Below are 21,466 nucleotides of genomic sequence, written 5' to 3'. Positions count from 1 at the left end.
TGCAGTGTTAACGAAATGAAACATGGCGTAGCCTAAAAGTAAGAGTGTAAGAGATGTGTCCAGACCACTGGGGTCATATTGTAGCCCCACAAATCTGGCTGTGATCTAGGAAAAGAAACTTAATTTCTCAGTACCTCAGTTTTCTCCTCTATAAAATGGAGATAATACTATGAACTATTAATAAATCATGGAGGTGTGAGGAATAAAGGACTTAATTTATGATCAGCATTAGAATGGCACCTGGCACCAGTAAGTGCTATACAACTATCAGCTATTACAATGATGATGATGTATTTTTTAAACTTTCTACAAAATCCATAAAAAGGAAGTCATTATATTTCCCAACTCATATAATCATTAGGATGATTAAAGGAGATAATTTATATAGGGTTCTTAAAACAATATCTTGAAGATAGGAAAAGTTCAATAAATATTAACTGTTACTTTAAGTATGATTATTAAATTCTAGTTTGGGTCAGGTAAGTTCTATCAAAGAAGAATATGATCTTGTCTTCCATTAAACTTGACTTGTGAAGATAAGAACTTCTTTGTGTTTTTTTTTTTTTTATATTGGACTAATATTATAAAGCTATTCAAGGGCACCTGGCTAGGTGAGTCGGTTAAGCATCTGACTCTTGATCTCAGCTCAGGTCTTGATCTCAGGATCATGAGTTCAAGCCCCACAGTGGGCTCCATACTGGGCATGGAGCCTACTTTAAAAAAAAAAAAAAAAGGCTATTTAGTCCACAAATATTTGTAAGAATCTATTACATGTTAGATATTGAGCATGTAATTAAGGGTGTGGTCATGACTAAGCCCTTTGTGCTTCAAGGGGCTCACAGATCAATACATAAGTAGATATGTATACAAAATACAATATAAGTAAAATAAATTATAATACAAGTATACACAGAAGAAATCTTTTAAGTAATTGTTCATCATCTTATAAAGGCAGATGATAATTGACAACAGTGTTGAAGGGCAAATGGAAGTTCTACAGAAAGATACAAAGAAAAGTTAAAAAAAAAAAAGAAAAGTTTATTCAAGGCAGAACACAGGGATATACAAAGGCGTATCATCACATGTCACACACACTGCATTTTAAAAAAAATTAAATATGTTATTTATTTATTTATTGGAGAGAGAAAGAGAAAGAAATGACCAGGGGGAGGGGCAGAGAGAGAAGGAGAGCAGACTTCCCGCTGAGCAGGGAGCCTGATGTGGGGCCGATCCCAGGACCCATGACGTGAACCCAAGGCAGACACTTACCTGACTGAGCCAGCCAGGCGCCCTCACACACTATATTTTTAACATGTCTCCTGCCCTGTGAGCCCCTTCAGCACAAAGACTATATCTAACCTATCTTTGAATCCCCACACTAGCTCAGTGTCTGGGAGACAAATTATGTACTTATTAAATGTTTGTGGCTTGACGTATATTCAGTATGCTAGAACACACAGACCATGAGAGGCTGGAAAAGGCAGCCTCCATATAATCAGAGCCCAAAATGGGGAGTTTGGTTATCATCCAGGTAACTGGAAGCCTATTGAGCTATATGTCACACAGAACAGTGACAAAGACTTTAATGAGTGTTGGAAAATAGGTCTGGCTACAGTGTTCAGGATGGATGAGAACTGGAAAAGTGGGAGCAAGGAGACTAACCAGAAGTTTCTAAAAGATGACAAGTCCCTGAGTTATGGCAATGCCAATGAGGGGAGCAAGATGTTTAAGAATCTTGCATCTCATTTGTTGTTTCTACGGGTATGGCCAAGAAAATAAAGTTGAGGTAGTCATTTGCCTTATTTTCTTTTACCATTACCGATTCTGTTGGGTTTAGTTTCAAACTTGACAAGGAAAAACAGCTGCGAAATTAGTGACTCACGTAAAGTATTATCATTTCACAATGATTTAATGTTGCCTTGTGACAATGTTAGCATCAAAACGATTAAAGCATGCTTTGCCAATCCTTTGTAGCCAAACTAAATAATTAGACTTAGGCATTACATATGAAAATTTCTCAGGCTGACGCATACATTTTGAAAAGACCTTGGGACAGGGATTGGAACAGGTTCCCTCTTCCCCAAGCAGCTTATCTTTCTTGCATTTCTGCCAAACCAAGCAAAGTCATTTTTGTTTCCACAGGATCATCAACTAAAGCCTAGGGAAAAAAAAGGAGAAAAAAAAAAAAAAAAAAACGGGGGTGGGAGGTGGGGGGTGGTAATTAAGTCCAGAACCTGCATCTTCACACCTAAAGCTAACATACTCCCAGGATTTCTGGAACCAGAAATGGATGCTGTCTCTGCAGGCTGAAAACTCATGAAAGTTAAAGACTAAAACTTTGGCAACACATTTCAGAGCTTTATTTTTTTCTTCTCCTAAACTGGCAACTCTCAGACATGTAATTTTTAAGACTGTCCATAGTTTATAATCTCCTTGAACAGAAACTCTGTTCTGTCCGTCTTGGATGGTGGGGCGAGCATGTTGCTTCACACATGCCATTGAGAGGAGTCCTGCCTGTACATACTTAGCCAGCCTCACCTCTGTTCAGATGACAATAGCATTTACTTCTAGGTCCTAAATGCACTCTTTGTTCTATCTACCTAAACTTTTGACCTAATCACCACAATCACTCCTTGTAACTGTTCTTTTAGCAATTCATTGTCCTATCACCCTGTTCTCAGCTTGTAGTGTCACTCAATGTCCCAGGCCCCCAAGTTCCCACTCCTGTTCTAGCAATATTCTTTTGAAAAAGCTACAAGCTAATTATTTCTGAAATAAATGGAACAAGGATTATTCATTTATACCATTAGTTTAAAAATAGAAATCATTACCATAATGCATTTTAATTGAATAATGACATAGAAAAGATGTTCATGCTCCATGATCAATAAACCACTTCAGAGTAACAGGATGGTTCTGGGGATCAAAAACCCTACAAATAATATGATTTTTCATATGTTTGTATGTATATGTGCATTTTTTTCTGAAGGGTAGGTCCAGAATTTTCATCAACCATCTCCTGATAACCTCTTCAAAAGTCACAGAGAAATTATATATTTCCTACATGTAGTTAGTAACCATACTTAGCATAATTTCTCATTCTAGCACAAAAAAAGTGAGTCACTACCTTTATAAAACTTGATTTTGTGTGTTTTTTTTTAAGATTTTATTTATTTATTTGAGACAACCAATGAGCCAGGGTGGGGGGCGGGTGGAGAGGGGCAGAAAGAGGGGGAGAAGCAGACTTCCCACTGAGCACAGAGCCAGATACAGAGCTCAATCCTAGGACCTTGAAATCATGACGTGAGCTGAAGGCAGATGCTTAACTGACTGCGTCATCCAGGTACTCCAAAAACTTGACTTTGAAGGCAAACAACTGACTCACCTAAAACCACCAGATACTTTGCATGTGTTGCAAAGACTCTTATAACAAGTTCCACTCTCATGAATCTTATAGACTAATGCAAAGGAAATGCTCATTCACGACAAAAATGAAAATATGCTTGTGACAGAGGACAACAATACTTAAAGTCATAGACTGTTAAATATATTTAATAGTTAAATGGAAAGAAATTCCTACTGCATCTTTTAGCAAGGCAAATAATGTTACTTCAGTTCTCTCCTCATTTTGTATGGGTGGAGACATGGAATGGTCTCTAAACTCCTTCCAATACCCAAGTTCTATGGCATTAGAACATTATGCCTAACTTTGTTAACATTAAGGAGGTATCAAATAAACTCATTCACCTACTATACCTGGGCATTGCTATGTTCCTTGGAGCAGATTACTCTTAAGCTTTGGGAAGAACAGAAATAGAGCATAAAGAAATTCCAACTAAAAGGAATTTCTATCAATTCTATTGGACTCACAAGTTACCAATTTAGTGAGGCCCAGAACGGTTAAGGGGGGTTCACAAAACCGATTCCCTCTTAATGGTGAAGCTCAGCATGAATGAAACTCCTCACTCACAGCCAGATGCCCCTCCACATGAGGGAAAGGCTACAGATCCCACAATCCCTGCGCTTATTTGAAATAAACATTTGTTCTGAAAAGAATTCTTTGTATCTCCTGTTTAGTGTCCCTTAATACAATTGTTCATTCAGGCCGATGAACATTTGACCTGATGGTCTAAAACTCTTCCTCTTCACCCCAGAAAGGAAGGGAGTGGTTAGTCACATTGAATCTAATAAATTTAAGATTAAGCAACACAGACTTCCTCAATGTTTGACTGTTAAGTGAACAATTTCTCATACCCTTGAAATCACATTTATTGCCAGAAATCCTGAACTAGGTGGAGATGACAAGAGGACTACGTAGCCAAAAAAAAATGGCTTCCCACATCCTTTGACAAAGAACACTTAACAGCTTTTATTTTAAAGAAGATAAAGTTATTAAAGGCAGAACTTCATAGGAGTAAAAAGAAAATCACCTTTGAGGAAAATCAATATTCAATTGACTCCAATCTAAGGAATACAATTCCTCAGCAGAGAAAGCTTCCAACCCAAAATGGACCCAGATCAAAACCCAACTGCTTTTCCCTACCATCTCAAGATGTTCAGCACAAATCCTTGCCGCAGCCACTTCTGTTTTTCCTCAAAGGAAATCACCATTGTATTAAGTAAGGCTGTTCTAAGTTTCTTGAAATACGGTCACCTCTCCCGTGTGTTCTTTGCAAAGCTGACTAAGTAAAGGAGTAAAGGAGTTTTTATTCCTGTCTTCCCCGTAAATTCAGCTTTCTTCCCTTGATGATGATCTGACTCCCCAGGACTTTCATGCTGTTAGTATCTAAAGAATCCTGCTATGGAATTCCTTCTTCCCATAGTTGCCAGAAAACTTTTGGCTACCAACTCCCCCGCCCCCTTCTCAGTTTGAGTCAGGAATTGAGTAAAAGGAGCAAGCTATTCATTCCAACACGAAAATTAGTCCCTAATGTTGTGGCTCACTGAGTTCCTTTGGCTCTCTGTGAACTTTTATTTGCTTCCTCAGCTTTTGGTCCATGGAAAGGCATGGATTCTGTTTTGGAATCAAGCTTTGGAAATTTAACTTGTCTTAAATTGGCCCCACTTGACTTTCATCGGTTTTCTGAGGCTTGAGATCATAGGAAAAGATTTTGGTTAGCAAGATAGCTCACTTCTACCTATCAAAAATACAAATTACTCTCTATTTATGTACACTCAGTCTCCATAGCTAAGTGCTCAAATGATATCAAATATATAAAGAAAAAAACAATATTCAAACCTAAAATCCTTAGAAAAGATGAGTTCAAACTAAGTGTGTATTATATTATATTTATACTTTCCTAGGTGAGAAGTCCAGTCTTGTTTTCTTCCTTCTAAATCAGGAAAAAAGAAAATCAGATTTTCATTTGCTCTTCTGCAATGGAATGTAGAAGATCATTCTGCTCATTAGGTCTTAGAACATTATCTATGTCAGTAACAAATTAGACGGTACCATGTAAGGAAACATAAATTAGAAGCAAATAAAGCCTATTATATCATCAGAGCTTTGTTCTTGCCAGGACAGGATGTGCAGTAGAGTGTGGCAATTTTACACTGTCACATTTCCATCTACATCCATGCTTTTAAATCACAGGTTTATTCTTATTTGGCTAGCTTTCAATAGCAGATGCTTTCTATAATCCATCACATGTGAGATTCGTAATTTATGATTATGAGTGCTTTTAAATTCTTACTTTGAATTAGTCCTTTTAAATTCTCAAATACTTTGCTATGATATTGTTTCCCATTGACCTATAAAAAAAAAAGGCTGACATTAAAAGTACCTAGTACATTTCCAGAAAAACAACGTCATAATAGAATAAACTTCCGCAGAAGTAGTTGACAGCATAATTCCGGCAAGATTGATTCTACTCTGACAATTATTTTCTTAACTCCCTTCAAGGTTTTGAATATTTCTCCCTTTTCAAATTTGAATGTTTTAAAATCAAGACACCATGTCACAAATGAATATACATTTGTTTTCAATCAAGTATGTAAATTTAATTTTTACAAATCTCAGAAAGTCATACCTTAAAATCCATAGAATACTATGGATTCTAAATAGCAAGACAAATACAATAGGAAAAAATAATTCCTCAAGCTAAGATCATGATAAATGAATGTACATAGAAAAGTTATGAGAATAACTTTCAAAAAGGACAATATTTTATAACATTACTTTCTAAAATTACTTATATTCATCAAAATTAAGCGTATGCATACCAAAAAGTAACATTAAGAGGCATACATAATGGCCATCTGTCTCCTCCTCCATCTGTGTCCACCTCCAATCTAGTCCTTATAAAAACACATTTAGTAGTTAACTTCTTATCTCTTTTTATATTTCTAAGACTATACTACTATCTTTTAAAACATTATTTCCAGACATTTTCATTGAATTCCCATTTACAGAAGTTGAGAATTTTAGCTTTTGGATGTCAGCTCTTTCCCTCCAACCAAGCTCCTAACATAGTACCCCTTTTATGAAAGTTGTATTCAGTGAGCAGTATCATCATCATCATCATCATCACATTATTATTGCAATGTAAATATTCCTCCCTACTCTGAAAAGTAGTTTTCTTTTCTTTTTTTTTTTAAAGATTTTATTTATTTATTCATAGAGACAGAGAGAGAGGCAGAGACACAGGCAGAGGGAGAAGCAGGCATCATACAGAGAGTCTGACGTGGGACTCGATCCAGGGTCTCCAGGATCACGCCCTGGGCTGCAGGCGGCGCTAAACCACTGCACCACTGGGGCTGCCCTGAAAAGTAGTTTTCTGACTATACTTTATTTCTTGAAAAAAACTGTTGCTTTTATTAATAATATCCCAGTTGTGACATTTGCTTAGTTTTAAAATTGTGATCAAATCTTTCCACACTTTCTGAAAAGTGCTTCCCTAAGATTCTCAGATGACATTCTGTCAAACTGTGTTTTGGGTTTCTCCTGGCGACGTCTCTCCTGGGCCCGTCTTCTCCCTACAAACTGGAACAGCTTTCTCAAACTCCCTCTACCTCTCTCCAATGATGGATCCATCTTTCCTAGATCCTGTGTCTTCTTCCTTGACTTACTTTCTTAATTTTGGGGAGCACATCTCCAGAAGCTTCCTAGGAAAGGATGACTGAGACTTAAATTTGTGAAATTTTCAATGTGTAAAAATGCCTTTAATTTACCCTCATTAACAGGGGGGCTAACTACAGAATTCCGGGGTGAATAGCATTCACCCTCAGTGACCTGAGGCATGTTAATATGCTCCTCCAGCCTTCAAAGTCATGATTGAGAAGCCTCGTGTCATCATATCCCCAGCCTTTGAATCTGTCTTTTATTGTTTCTGAAAGTTATCTGAATCACCTCTTCACTCTTGCTATTATGAAGTTTAAAATAATTGGACTAAATATGTCTTGGATTTTGTTTTTGTTTTTCATTTATTATGCTGGGCACTCAGTGTGACATCTGGTCTAAAATTTAATTTCCATTGATTCAAGAAAATTTTAGTTTGGTTTTTCATTCTGAACAGATGTCAATTACCCATAGAACTATTCTCTAGGCTTTCTCCAGAAAAGGTCCTCTACTCAGTCTCAAGGAAGATATTCCTGGTAGACGTGTGCAGAGAATCCACATTAAAATATGCACACAGACTTCCAAGGGGGAGACTAAAACTACAATGATAGAATAATGTTCTGAATTTCAGGCAGTGTTCATAGGGCATAAGCAATGAAATAATGTTTTCCATTTATAGTTTCCTATAATTATTTCTGTCTCACAAATCACTAGAACTCTGCTGATGACTTTGAGGCAGACACCTAAAACTGTGCTCTCTCAAATCACAGTTCAGAATTTCCAATAGTCTGCTTGATGTTGCAGTTTTTCCCTAATCAACAGATCTTACTGATTCTAATGGCTTACTGACATGACACGATGTAGTTCTCAGGCTCAAAATGGCAGGATCATGTTTAGTTTCCCTTCCTTGGTCCCTTATTCTTTTTTCTTGTATTTAAATAACTGGTACTTCTTAGTGTATTTCACTCCCCTCACAGCAACATCCAGCTAAATTTAAAGTCTTACAGATTCAATCATGCAAATTTTCTATTCTTCCTCCTCAAATATTTATTCCTATTGTCAGCCAAGCCAAGATCCCTATTATTCCTTCTCTAAACTACTATAACTGACACATAAACAGTTGTGTTCTGTGCCCTCCTTCACCAATCTCTACTACATGATGCTGTCTCTTCTGCTTTTCCTCCTAAATCACAATTAAGTTAGGTCAATTTCATGACCAAAATCCCCCTATGCCAATATATATACCTCATTCAATAAAGTCTAGGTTTTGTCCAAAGTCCCGTTTCTTACTCAACCTTCTTCAAACTTCTTCAATGGCATTCACTTAAAAAATGTCCTATTCCTATGGCATTAATAGGTTTGCAATTATTTTGTCCCTTAAAAAAACTGTAAGCCCTTTCAGATAAGAATAGTGTCTAAATCAATGCTGTAATTCATCACCACTTCTTGCACACAGGAAGTCTAATAAACATTTAACTATGATTTTCAACCTAGTGATTCTTCTGTGTGTTGGTTTACCTACCTTCCATCTAAATCAGAATTTATTACAGGCTTATTGATAATTTAGAGAGGTTAGTGTGCCATTAGGAGACCCAATTGTGGGGGCGCCTGGGTGGCTCAGTGGTTGAGCGTCTGCCTTCAACCCAGGGCGTGATCCTGGAGACCTGGGATCCAGTCCCACACCGGGCTGAGTGGAGCCTGCTTCTCCTTCTGCCTGTGTCTCTGCTCCTCTCTCTCTCTCTCTCTCTGTCTGTCTCTCATGAATAAAATAAATAAAATCTTAAAAAAAAAAAGGAGACCCAACTGTGGCTCCAATGCTTTGCAGTCATTAAAGGTTCCTGTTACAGGTTCCTGTTGCTATCTCCAAATGCTTGGGGGTCAGGGTGAGGGGTTGGGGTGGGGAAAGAGAAGGTCTGAAACAGACCACTCTAGAACAATGTTTCTCAGGATTTAACATGCTTTCAAATTAGCTGGGCTTCTTGTATCTCATTTAGAAGAGGGTAGGTGCTGAGATTATGCCATATCTAACAAGCTCCCAAATTATACTGCTGCTACAGATCCTTAAGCCAAAGTTGGAGTAGGATAGCTAAAGTATAATGTGGCCCACGGCACTGAAGAGAAGGGCTGGACTCTTCCTTCTCCACACTAGAGTTTCTCTCAAACACTTACAACATGTCACGTCATATGTTAATTTATGTAAAGTGGCCAGGTTATTTTTTTTTCCTTTACAATCTACATTAGTCAAATCTGCACATCCATAACGTAATCTAAATTAAGCTAATTAAATTATAATCAACTTAATTGCTAAATAAATGATAAATGATCTGCTTAGTTTAAACCAATGCTATATGAACTATCCCCCCTCAGTTTTCTCTTACAAAAAAGAGAAATACATATATTTAATATGCATTAACCTGAAAGGAAGAGGCAAAGATGACAAATAATGATTTATTCTTAACTTTCAAGTAAATTTCCTATTACCTGCAGCAGCAGAAATTCTACCAAAGTTGCCTAAATATAACTGTATTTGTAAAGATCTACCATTTTTACGTCAACTAATTCAATAATATATCGTTTGGACTCACTTCAAAATCTGTCATAATATTCATTTTGTGCTTTGGAACATTCAAGAAGCTTTCCCTCCTTTATTTAATTTGATCCTCAAGGAGAACCAGAGGATTATCACTATTTTCCTGATGAGAAAACCTATAGACTCAGAAAGATCAAATCATAGTTCTAATGGTGCGTGGAGGCTACATGCCAGAGAAAGAGCTAAAATCTAGGTCTTTGGACTTTAAGACTCATCAACCATTACAACTATATTTTATATTAGAAGATTTAGCATTACTTAGAAAAACAAGATTCTTTTTCAAAACAACTCTACTTATATTTTTACAGAATGTCCCCACAGACAAGTTCTAATGCTTCTTCCACTTCATCATTCCTTTGGGATTACTGAAATGTTTATCTTATTTTCTAGACTGTGTCTGGCTCACTGTGGCTTCAGTCAAATAAACTTCTTTATGAGTATCTTTCTTTGGACATTAAAAGCACTTAGTTCTAATTTATGCCTCTTTTTTAATTAATAGGATTAAATCAGCATGTTTCAAGGACTCTTACAAAAATGCAAAATATATATTCCTAGTTCTTAAGAAGTAGGGAGGCATTTGTCAAATTTTCTGTGAAAAAAAGACATCCATTTTTAAAAGGGCCTTAAATTTATATTTTCACACATGTACTGAAAGAATCTCATTCTAAAAATTCCTTTAGTAAAACTCAAAGAATTGGAGCCAAATTTTAGGTGGGTGAAGTCCTAAAACAAGTAGTCGCATATACAAACTTTTATCTCCTCAGTAATTTATAGTATAGTAAGCCAACCACGTAGAAGATCTGTTTAAAAGGAACTTTTTCAACTGAAAAAGAGTTGACTGGGCTTAATCCCAGAAAAAAATTACCTTTTACTTAAGCAACTACCATCCTAAAGTCCCTTCCATGTTTATGCATAATGACACAGCCAGAGTGTCTCATGAAGTAACTCTCTTTTACCCTGCCAGGAGGGCACTGCTGACCTTTGCAGATCTCAGCAATTATTATATATCTTCTCAATTCCAAGAATGATTTTTTGTGCGATACTTCTATGGTAATATTAAATCATAAGTCATATTTTACATTATTGTGTAACTTCCATCACCTTGTGAACCTCCACAGATCAATAATGTTTACAACAGTACTCAAATACAATGTTATAGATTTTAATTATTGTTAATTAATAGGCTTGGATGTAGGCAAATTTTAGTATAAATACCATTGAACTGAAAAGCAGGAGACATGGATCAGTTGTTTTGTTTTGTTTTGTTTTGTTTTGTTTTAATTATCTCTTATGGAACTTTGAGGTTATCATTTCACCTTTCTGGAGTTTTCTTTCCAAATCTTTATGTATCAATTTTCTAAACTTATAACCTGTATCACTATATCAAACTGAACACATTTTAAAGTAAGCTCCATGTCCAGCATGGAGCACAGTGTGAGACTTGAACTCACAATGCTGAGATAGAGGATCTGATGCTTAACTGAGTGAGCTACCCAGGTGCCCCAGGATACTTTTGGAACATATGTTAATGAAAGTGGCTTATTTTGCATAATATACTATTATCTGGGTTATTGTCAATGTCACCTATTGTGTAGATGAAAAGAGAGGTCAAACAGAAAACTATGTTTAAGGAGGAAGGTATTCAGTTTGATATAGTGATACAGGTTATAAGTTATAAGATAAAATAAAAATAATAATAAAATAAAATAAAATATAAAAAAATAAAATAAAATAAAAAACATAAAAGTAACCTGTTTTCAGAGAAAAGAATGGAGTTTCATCAATATTTTCTTCAGTAAGGTATGGATTATCTCACATCTCTTCTGAATCATTGTTATTCTCCCCTAGATGATTTCAATTGACATATAAATATGGTGTTATTTAGTTCATGAAAAAAAAACCCAAATCACTTGATTTTATTTTCCTTCCAGTTACTACTTCCTATGTCTCCATTACAGAAAAAATCCTTGAAAGAATTATCTATAATTGTCTACAGTCCCTGAGCCCATGCTCTTATGTATCCATCCTAATTGTGCCATGAGTCCCACACTCAAAGACACTGCCTTTATCAAGGTCAACAATGAACATTTGTTGTTGAATTCAATGTTAATTTTTACTTGTTATCTTTGAAGACACATTAGCTGAATAGGATACTGCTGATAATCCCTTTTCCTTTACTTTCTTCATTGACTTCCTGTGTATTATAACTACTGATTTTTCTCCTACATGATTTTTCTGGGCACTTCTTTTCAGCTCACTTTGATGCTTATTCCTCTTTTCTCTGCTTTCCTCACTTGAGAGAATTTCAGAACTCAATCCTTCAAATTCTTCTACATCCTTTAGTTATCTCATGGAGTATCATGGATTTAAAAATTTCTATAGGCTAACTGCCAAATTATATCTTCAATGACATCTCCCATAAATTATGTACTCAAGTGCCTTCCTGGCGTTTCACTTAGAAGACATCTACTAGTTTTATTTTCTCAAACAAATATGTCCACTTGATTTTCTCCCCAAAATCTACTTCTTTCACAATCTTCACCATCCCAACCAATGGTACTTCCATCCTTCAATTAAAAAAAAGAAAAAAAAAAGATGAAGTCAGATTTGACTTCTCTTTCATTTCATATCCAATCATCAAAAAGTCCTATTGGCTCTACCTACTTATCATCCTCTCCTCCTACCTCCACTGCAACTAGTCTGGCCTACAGACGGTCATTTCTCATCTGCATTCTCAAAATATGTCTATTTCCCTATGTTCTATCTTTCAGTATTTTTATAACACAGAAACCAGAATGATACTATAACAGTGAGAGTCAGGTTATGTCACCCCCGTGCCAAAATTCTCCAGTAGGATTTCAGTAACACTCAAAGCCAATATTTTAACAATGACAGCAAGGAAGGATCTAAACTTTTTTAATCCCCCTACTATTAACTCATGATTTAACCAATCTTCTTTCCCCCATTCAACTGTTTTTCAGCCATATTGTCTTCCTTAGGATCCTTAAAGGTGGCAGACACATTATCACCTCATGACCTTTGCACTGGATGCTCCTTTTGCCAAAAAATATTGCTTTTCCAAGTATCTGCATGATTTGCAACAGCAATTTCTTAAAGTATTTGTGAAAACATCACTCTCTCAGTGAGTTCTTTCCTTACCACCATACTTGACTATCACACTCCCACCATTCTCTAGCTAAGTTTCCTGATTCATTTTTCTCTATAGCACTTTTCCTTCTTTTCTTTTTAAAGATTTTATTTATCTATTGACACAGAGAGAGAAGCAGAGACATAGGCAGAGGGAGAAGCAGGTTCCTCACAGGGAGCCCAATGCGGGACTTGATCCCTTGACCTCAGGATCACGCCCTGAGCCAAAGGCAGATGCTCAACTGCTGAGCCACCCAGGTGTCCCTTTATAGCACTTTTCATCTTCTACTTTGCTATGCAATGTACTTATGTATGGTCTTTCTTTTCATATCGGCATACAAACTACATGATGACAGGAATTTTTGTCTCTTCTATCTGGTGATATATCCCCTTGTTACCAGAACAAGGCCAGAAACATAGTGGGCACTCAGAAACTATTGTTACTAACTGTTGACAGTTAAACATCACATACTAATAAGATTATCCTTGAACTCTTAAAAGTACAGGAGCCCAACTGAACAGCCTCAGTTTAGAGAAAATACATTTGGGAAAACAAGTGACTCCATTCAAATATGGCACATTAACCAAAATTAAATCATCAAAGATTTGCTTTATAGAAAAATACATATATTACATAAGAATTCTTACTATAACGTTGATAATGCTTCTTCACTAAGTAGTTTAGGGGGAGGTAGTCAGAGCAAGCCAGCTTCTTTTCCCATGAATTTCACAATAAAAATGCCCACTTTAGATTGCATCATGTGGTTTGAACCCCTGAGTGATTTTATGATTCATTTTAACCCACTCTGAGGGCTACCTACCAATCAAAGACACCACTCTTATCAAGGCCAACAATGTTCTTTTTTCACTGTAAGGGCTTATTAACCACTAGAAGACCACAACAGTAAAAACACTGGAAAGTACCCTTAATAAATTCACAATCTGTGGGTGGTTCTTAACCGAAGGAAACTAACTTTGGTAGAAAATGCTTTGGGAGTAGCTGGAAGCAATTTTGATATGTGCTGTAAACAAGAGGGAGCTACAAAATAATTTTCAAAGTTGTTTCCAAAGGGAAACCTTTGGACTGCAGCCATTCACACGGAGCAAGATAACAACATTTCACAAAAAATAATAATTGATGGCATTTATTAAATGCTTCCTATGCCAGACACTGAGGTGCTTAACATCCTGACTGGAAATACATTAAATAAATCGGTAGATTAATAAATTAAAACTAAATTAATTTATATTTATTGTTACATTTACTGTGTTATGAATAAGAAAACGGCAGCAGAGAAAATAAATATCCAAATATCTTACAACTAGTAGGAACCGTTAAGACCTAAGCAGTTTAGGGGATCCCTGGGTAGCTCAGCGGTTTAGCATCGCCTTCAGCCCAGGGCATGATCCTGGGGACCTGGGATCGGGATCCAGTCCCACGTCGGGCTCCCTGCAGGGAGCCTGCCTCTCCCTCTGCCTGTGTCTCTGCCTCTCTCTCTATCTCTCTCTGTGTCTCTCATGAATAAATAATTAAAATCTTAAAAAAAAAAGAAGACCTAAGCAGTTTGGCTTTCTTCACTGTTAGATCATACTGAATCAAGATCATAGAACTAATGTTAGACTAGTCAAATCAAACAAATCACATGAGTCAAATAAGCATCAATCTCTTCTTGAGACACATGCTGCATTTCACAATTAAATAAAGCAACTTATAAAGAAAAATACACAGATTAGTCCACTCATTTCTCAGAAGATTTCAACAAAACAAAGAACCATTCTATCAAATGCATTGTTTTAATTATACAATAGAAGAAAAAATTGTAAAGGTGATTTCAAATTTTTCTTGTGTATGAAAATACATACAAGTTTTGGAGAATCAAAAAGTAGTTCTTTGATAGTTATTGAGAAGAACACATTGCCAAAAAAGTAATGGTGAAACCTTATATATATTTTCTGTATCTTGATATCTGCATTCCTGGATATGTAATGTTTCCCTCAAGGACACCAGGTGGCAAAAGCATGGGCCTTGGAATAAAAACACACAACTCCATTCTGACACTTAATATAAGCTGCTTGTTTGGGGACAAGGCCTTCAGGCTCTGAGTCTCAGATTTTCCTAAAACACAGGTACAAAACCAGTGGTTTTCAGGGTATCCTAAAACAGATACAATAGAGTCCAAGTAGGGTCATTGGAGCCTGTTATTCTCCTGTTTTATATTCTTTAAAAAAAATTTTTGTTTAAATTCAATTAATTAACATACAATGTATTATTAGTTTCAGAGGTAGAGTTCACTGATTCGTCACTCTTCTACAATACCCATGCTCATTATATTATACCCTCCTGAATATCCATCACCCAGTTACCCCATCTCCCCATCCTCCCATCCTCTCCCCTCCAGTGACCCTCAGTTTGTTTCCTATGATTAAGAGTCTCTTAGGGGGCAGCCCCGGTGGATCAGCCGTTTAGCGCCGCCTTTGGCCCAGGGCCTGATCCTGGGGACTTGGGATCGAGTCCCACGTCGGGCTCCCTGCATGGAGCCTGCTTCTCCCTCTGCCTGTGTCTCTGCCTCTCTCTCTCTCTCCCTCTGTCTCTCTCTCTCTCTCTGTGTCTCTCATGAATAAATAAATAAAATCTTAAGAAAAAAAAAAAAAAGGAGTCTCTTAGGGTTTGTCTCCCTCTCTGATCTCATCTTGTTTTATTTTTTCCTCTCTTCTCCTATGATCCTCTGTTTTTTTTCATTGTTTTATATTTATCATAGCACTTCCCACTATTTGAGATAATATTCATTTATTTGTTTACCTGTTCTTTGTCTTCTTATCTGGAAAAGAAATTCAAAGGGAACAGACCTTTCTCTGACCCAATGAACATAGTGGTTGCTCCACACATATTTGTAGAATGGGTGAATACATGCTAACTATTAAGTGGGTTAGTTTCCTTCCTCATCTCTAACATGTGGGACTTCAGTGTTGGCTAGCTGGTGTTTTGTGTGTTTACTATGATTCTTTGAGACAGCAAGAGTTTTAGGGGGAAAGTATTCAAATGGAATGATTGCTGAATTCTCGTTATGCTGGGTTCAAAAGGATGCAGTAAAAAAGAGACTATATGTATGAGCTATATGCATATACATGTATCATACATATACATAGGCGTAATACACATACACATACATATACATACACATATTACTATATATATATAGTCATTCACATGTTAGTACTAAAATCTAAAATTAGGAAAGGAAAAAGAAATGCCAAAGAGACTATGCAAAAAAAAAAAAAAAAAAAAAAAAGTATGAGAAAAGCCCTACAATCTATCGTAAGAAATGGGACTTTATTAGCTAACTTTCATTTTTCTTTTCCTGTTCCAAAGTTTTTGTCCATTTCCTCTATATCTATCTTACCTACATCATTTTCTGGTTTTCCAAACAAATAACTTTGCAGATACTAGTGATTCTTGGATATAAATAACCTTAACGCATATGAATTCCCTCATGATGATTGTGAAATAGAGAATGTTTACACTATTGGGGACTTAAAGGAGGTCATCTCTCAAAAGTTATTTTACTACATCTGCAGTATAACCTGTACACATCACTGTGAGAAGCCCACCTTGTAGGGTAAAATATATGTAATAACCTTATAACATGAAATCCAGAATTACAGAACATCTTGATCCCTGAAGTTCTTTGTTAGTCAAGAAACATTTAGTATGCATACATGTGCAAGAATTCAAAATATGCAACTGAAGGGAAATCTCTTTACAAAACAATAGAACTAAACAAGCTCCTGTGGATTCAGAAGTTCAAAGCTAAGTCTTTATCAAACAGCATTCTTTGGATAAAATGGTTATTATTATATTTTCTCTAGGCCTTTAAGAAATCCTTCAAAATAATCTTGCAGCTGTTCAAAGTAGCTAACTCTACTGATACTGGCTGCATCTCTGGTCAGCATCGAAGGAAGTATGAACCATGGAAAGCAAAGAAAATAATGCTAAGTCGGTGACTATAAAAATTATTTTTGAAAATAAAATTAATTTTTCACTTTAGCTGATTTTTCTAACCTTACATTCTGGCAATGTTTTAATGCCCACAGCTCAAACTTTTTGACCCTCCCAAAGCTGTCTAAGCAATGGGTGGTACTAGATGATCTCAATTCATTAGTCAGAATCAGAAGAGAAAGACAATGCCAAGGGAGAGTTATGATCATTATCTCAGAAGTAGGAATGTGGTATAGAGGCAGTTTTTGTTACCATAACCCCAAATTAGCAGGAATTTTTATGTCATAACTATTTATTCTGGAATAGCCCACTTAAAAATATTAGGGTTTGAACTATTTTCTTCCAAAACTTTCAGATATGGTATAGAAAAGGTGTTCAGGGAAACTTCCCATGTTTGGAAGTGGATGAGAAATGTAGACTTTATAGTGTTGAACTGATGATTTCCGAAGAGAAGATGCCATATTCTTTGAAGTGAAAGAAGGAATGTTCTATAAGGGTTATGACTACTTCTCCTGGGAAGATGACTACTGTAATGTTAGCATACAATCTGGACATGAATGGTTAATAGTAGCTATGGGGACCTAATAGGGGTGTGTGTGTGTGTGTGTGTGTGTGTGTGTGTGTGTGTGTGTGTATTTTTTGAGGGTAATTTGGGAGATTTCTGTAATTCCTATCCTGCATTCAATCTTTGCTACTGCTTACCAGACTTTGACATGTAAATTACCTAAATGTAGATAAAAATGTGAAAAATACGATACTTGGAAAGTATACTTAATATAAGAACCATCAAAAGAGTAGTTCTTATTGCCTTTAATCCAACACTTAGACCAGTTCTTCTTTTATATAAGCACTAGGTGTTGAGAGAGTGACAGGCTATATAGAAATAAATAAAACAAGATTTTGAACTCACAGGGTTGATTCCAAGTTCAAAAACATTCATACAAAAAAAAAAAAAAAAAAAAAACCCTGAAAAACAAAAAACCCTCTAACTAGATAAAATAATTAGTAGTAGCTAGGTGGAATTAATTAATAATGTTTTTCTATTTGTCCAGATTGATTTGTTATTTTCAAATGATCAGTTTACCACATTTGAGTTAATATTTTACAATCACTTGTATGAAATTGTGATTATGAAGTCAAATGATCACTATGACAATCTATTTGTATCCATACATTTATCAAAAGACACAACATCTCACAAGGCTATAGGTCTCTTTTGGTCACCCAGAGATCTTAAATAGAACGTGCGGAATTCTTCAACTCTTAACTCTGTTAATTTTGACAACTAAAAATCATATAGTCAGCCAAATACGAGCATGGTGCTTCTGTAAATGTTAACATTCACTCTGGTTGGTAAGTGTCTCAGTGACAAACTGCTAATGACCAGGACCTTATGAAGCAGGATCAGGGCCCTGGCTCCATGCTGCATGAAACTGACTCCGGACACGAGGCATGACCCAAGCTGAGACCTTGGCAAATTTCTCAGTTTCCTGGTACCTCAGCATCCTCACACATAGGAAGAGGATGATAATAATCCACACCATCCAGGTGGTGGTGAGGATGGCATGACAACACACAGTCCTTAATGTCTTGCTCATAATGAATCATCAGTAACTGTCAACTATTAAAGTTTCTTTGCAAGTCTGATTTATTTTGCATTGTTCACACATATCAATGCAATGTTCTAGTGTTATTTACTGTATCATAGGAACCAGATAATGTTTCCTTTTTTTTCCCTTCAACTTCTTTATTTTCAAACTTTCTCTCTTTCTCTCTCTCTCTCGTTTGGAGTTTAATATTTGTTTTCTGTTCCTTTCCTTAAGGTGAATTTTAAATACAGGCAAATGAACAAATCTGATTTGTGCATATGATGGGTCGTGAAAAATTCATATACTTGGGTCATCACATCTCTTATTAGGATAGAGAACTCTTCCATAATTCCAGAAGGTTTTTCTTCGTATCTCTTTCCAGTTAATCCTCCCCTCAAACACAGAGGCAATATTCTGGGGTTTTTTAAACCTGCTTAAAAAATCCTAGAAAAATATAAGAACTCAAAAATAATATGTTTCCCTAACTCTTTAATTCATGAGATATAAATTCCAAACAAATGCCAACATATGAAATGTGTAATGAGTACAATGCTAAATCCACTTCCACCTCCACTCTATGTCAAGTTAGGTTTTATTTTTGATATTTCATTTGAGTTCAGAAAATAAGTTGTCTTAAAGATCAGAGGATATTAAAACTGCAGGCATAATTTTTTCCTCCCAAGTTCAGAATAAAGGAGTATAAGTCTCCTACATTCCTCTCATTACTTGAAGTATTAAAGAGGCCAAGAAAAGAAAAGAAATAAATCTTTAAGCATAAAACTTAGCACATGCTCTCTCTCTCTCTGTGCAAGTATCTGTGTATCTATCTACACAAACATAAACAAACTAAGTATACATGACATAAACATATACATGACTAAATATAACTCATATAAACCTTGCTTTTATGTTAATTTAAACATTTAAAACAATTAGCAGATGTCATTTCTTAGTTTTTATTTCTATATTTCTAGCTTTTCACATGGCCTTTCTAAAATATAAATATATATGTTTGAGATCTTAAAGGTTATCTCAGTGGTTTATCTTTTTTTTAAGATATCTTGCTGTGTTTAAAAATAAAGTGCCTCTAACGAGGGATAAACTAATTAGTATGAGCCATGTGAAATTAATGTTTTTCCATTTTTAGGGATTTGACTTGTTTTAGTATAAAACTGATTATAACCTACAGACCAAAATCTCCTAATTATGTTAACCAGTAGTTGATAGCTGTAAATAATAAGCTGAAAAGTGTGCATGAACACCTCTGGCACCATTCTCCTCACAAAAATAAGAAATAATTGGGCTTTGTGTACTATAATAATATTTTTATTAACTGATGCCAATACCATAAACATGTCACTGAAGTCAGTATGCCTTTCTAAATAAAAGAAATACAGTAATCAAAAAGACAATCTGGAAAACATTTACACACTTACCTTTGTAAGTCAGCTTGAGTCGTGGAATATTTTGCTTAGAAGTTCCAATGACTGGAAGAAACAGCATGGTCATGCTTAGCATCATCAAGGCATGAAAAAGGTGAAAATTGTGGCTTCTGGACTTCGGTCTCTCATTTTTATTAGCACTCATGTTGAAAACAATGTCTTCTTTCAAACAGTGTTAGTTTAATCTAAAAAATAAGAAAATAGCTATTAATATAGCAGTTTTTAGATTTTCCTAGACTTACTACATTATAATTTTCTGAATGTATGTAGATTTTAAAAAGTAATTGCTCCTTCCCTCTTGTTTTGATCATGCAAACTGTTACAAGGGAAAGAAATCAGAATTGAATAACAAAATTCAGGTCTGCCTTTACTCAGATGCAGAGATGGCAGAGATGAAGACATAATGAATTTCAATTCTTTATGATAATTAGCATTTCTTCCTCTATTAAAGTTTGTTTTCACACAAATGCAGAAGGAACCAACTCTTTCTGACTCGAGAGTACTCAGGCAAGAATACTAGTAGAACAGGACGCCTGGGTGGCTCAGCGGTTGAGCAGCTGCCTTAGACTCAGGTCATGACGCCGGGGTCCTGGGATCGAGTCCCACATTGGGCTCCCTGCAGGGAGCCTGCTTCTCCCTCTGCCTGTGTCCTGCCTCTCATGAATAAATAAAATCCTTTTAAAAAAATACTAGTAGAAGCCATTCCTTCCTCATATCATCCCCAAACAAAAACAGATAAAAGCTATTATTTTCAGGGAGTTCATCTCTTGTTTCTGATATAAGGGTGTTTTAAAAGTCCACTTAAGGGTGCCTGGGGGGCTCAGGTGGTTAAGCGTCTTCCTTTGGCTCAGGCAATGATCCCAGCGGAGTCCTCAGTGAGGAGTCTGCTTCTCCCTCTTCCACTGGCTTTCCCCTCCCCCTTCTCCCCTCTTGCTCATGCTCATGTGCATTGCATGTGCACACTTTCTCTCAAATAAATAAATAAATAAAATCTTTAAAAAATAAAAATTAAAAAAAAGGTCTAATTAAAATTGGAAAAAATAGGAATGATTAGGTCTGGGCCACCACTACAAGTTTTAGGCCTGGGATAATACAATCTTACCTGTACCCTATATACTAGTCCACACAGGGCAGTACTGAATAGAAAAACCATAATATAAAAGGGTTTATAAAAGAGAGGAAGTTGTTATGAACCAGGTTGCCATAAATAAGCTCTTGGTTATCTTTTTTTGTTTAAGATTTTATTTATTTATTTATTTATTTATTTATTTATTTATTTATTTATTTATTTATTTAAGAGGGTAAGAGATCAAGAGCAGGGGAGGGCAGAGGGACAAGCAGGCTCCCTGCTGAAGCGGGGAGCCCAACACAGGGCTCAGTCTCAGGATCTGGAGTCAACTAGGTGCCCCAATTGTCCTTCTTAAGACATGGAATAAATTGAACACATAGTTCAAACAAGCTTGATAATAATTATTATAAATAAGAGTCATCAAATATTTATATTCAATGTTTTAAAGCGCTTTTTGTTTTGAAGTACTTTCCATAAATGAAAGGACTCAGTGCTGTTAAATTAACTTAAACAAGGAGACGTTTAGACTCAGGTGGCTCTGATGAAGTGGTGGCCAGCTTAAGCAAATGGAAATC

At 35.9% G+C, this 21,466-nt stretch overlaps 1 protein-coding gene across 6 annotated transcripts in view; it reads right to left on the bottom strand.

The window, feature by feature from the left end:
* The window catches only part of SEMA3D (semaphorin 3D), a 210,745-nt gene that overhangs the window by 118,073 nt on the left and 71,206 nt on the right, over positions 1–21,466 (bottom strand). For all 6 annotated transcript variants that reach the window (XM_072791319.1, XM_072791321.1, XM_072791320.1 and 3 more), the window contains exon 2: positions 19,817–20,007. In XM_072791319.1, coding sequence (XP_072647420.1) covers positions 19,817–19,967 — 151 coding nt within the window. In that variant the 5' untranslated portion in view covers positions 19,968–20,007. The remainder of the gene's footprint in view (positions 1–19,816; positions 20,008–21,466) is intronic.

Source organism: Canis lupus, chromosome 21, assembly GCF_048164855.1.
Source record: "Canis lupus baileyi chromosome 21, mCanLup2.hap1, whole genome shotgun sequence".
Lineage (NCBI taxonomy): Eukaryota > Metazoa > Chordata > Mammalia > Carnivora > Canidae > Canis > Canis lupus.
The sequence above is the reverse complement of the archived record's forward strand: the minus strand, read 5'-3'. Positions and strand labels throughout refer to the sequence as shown.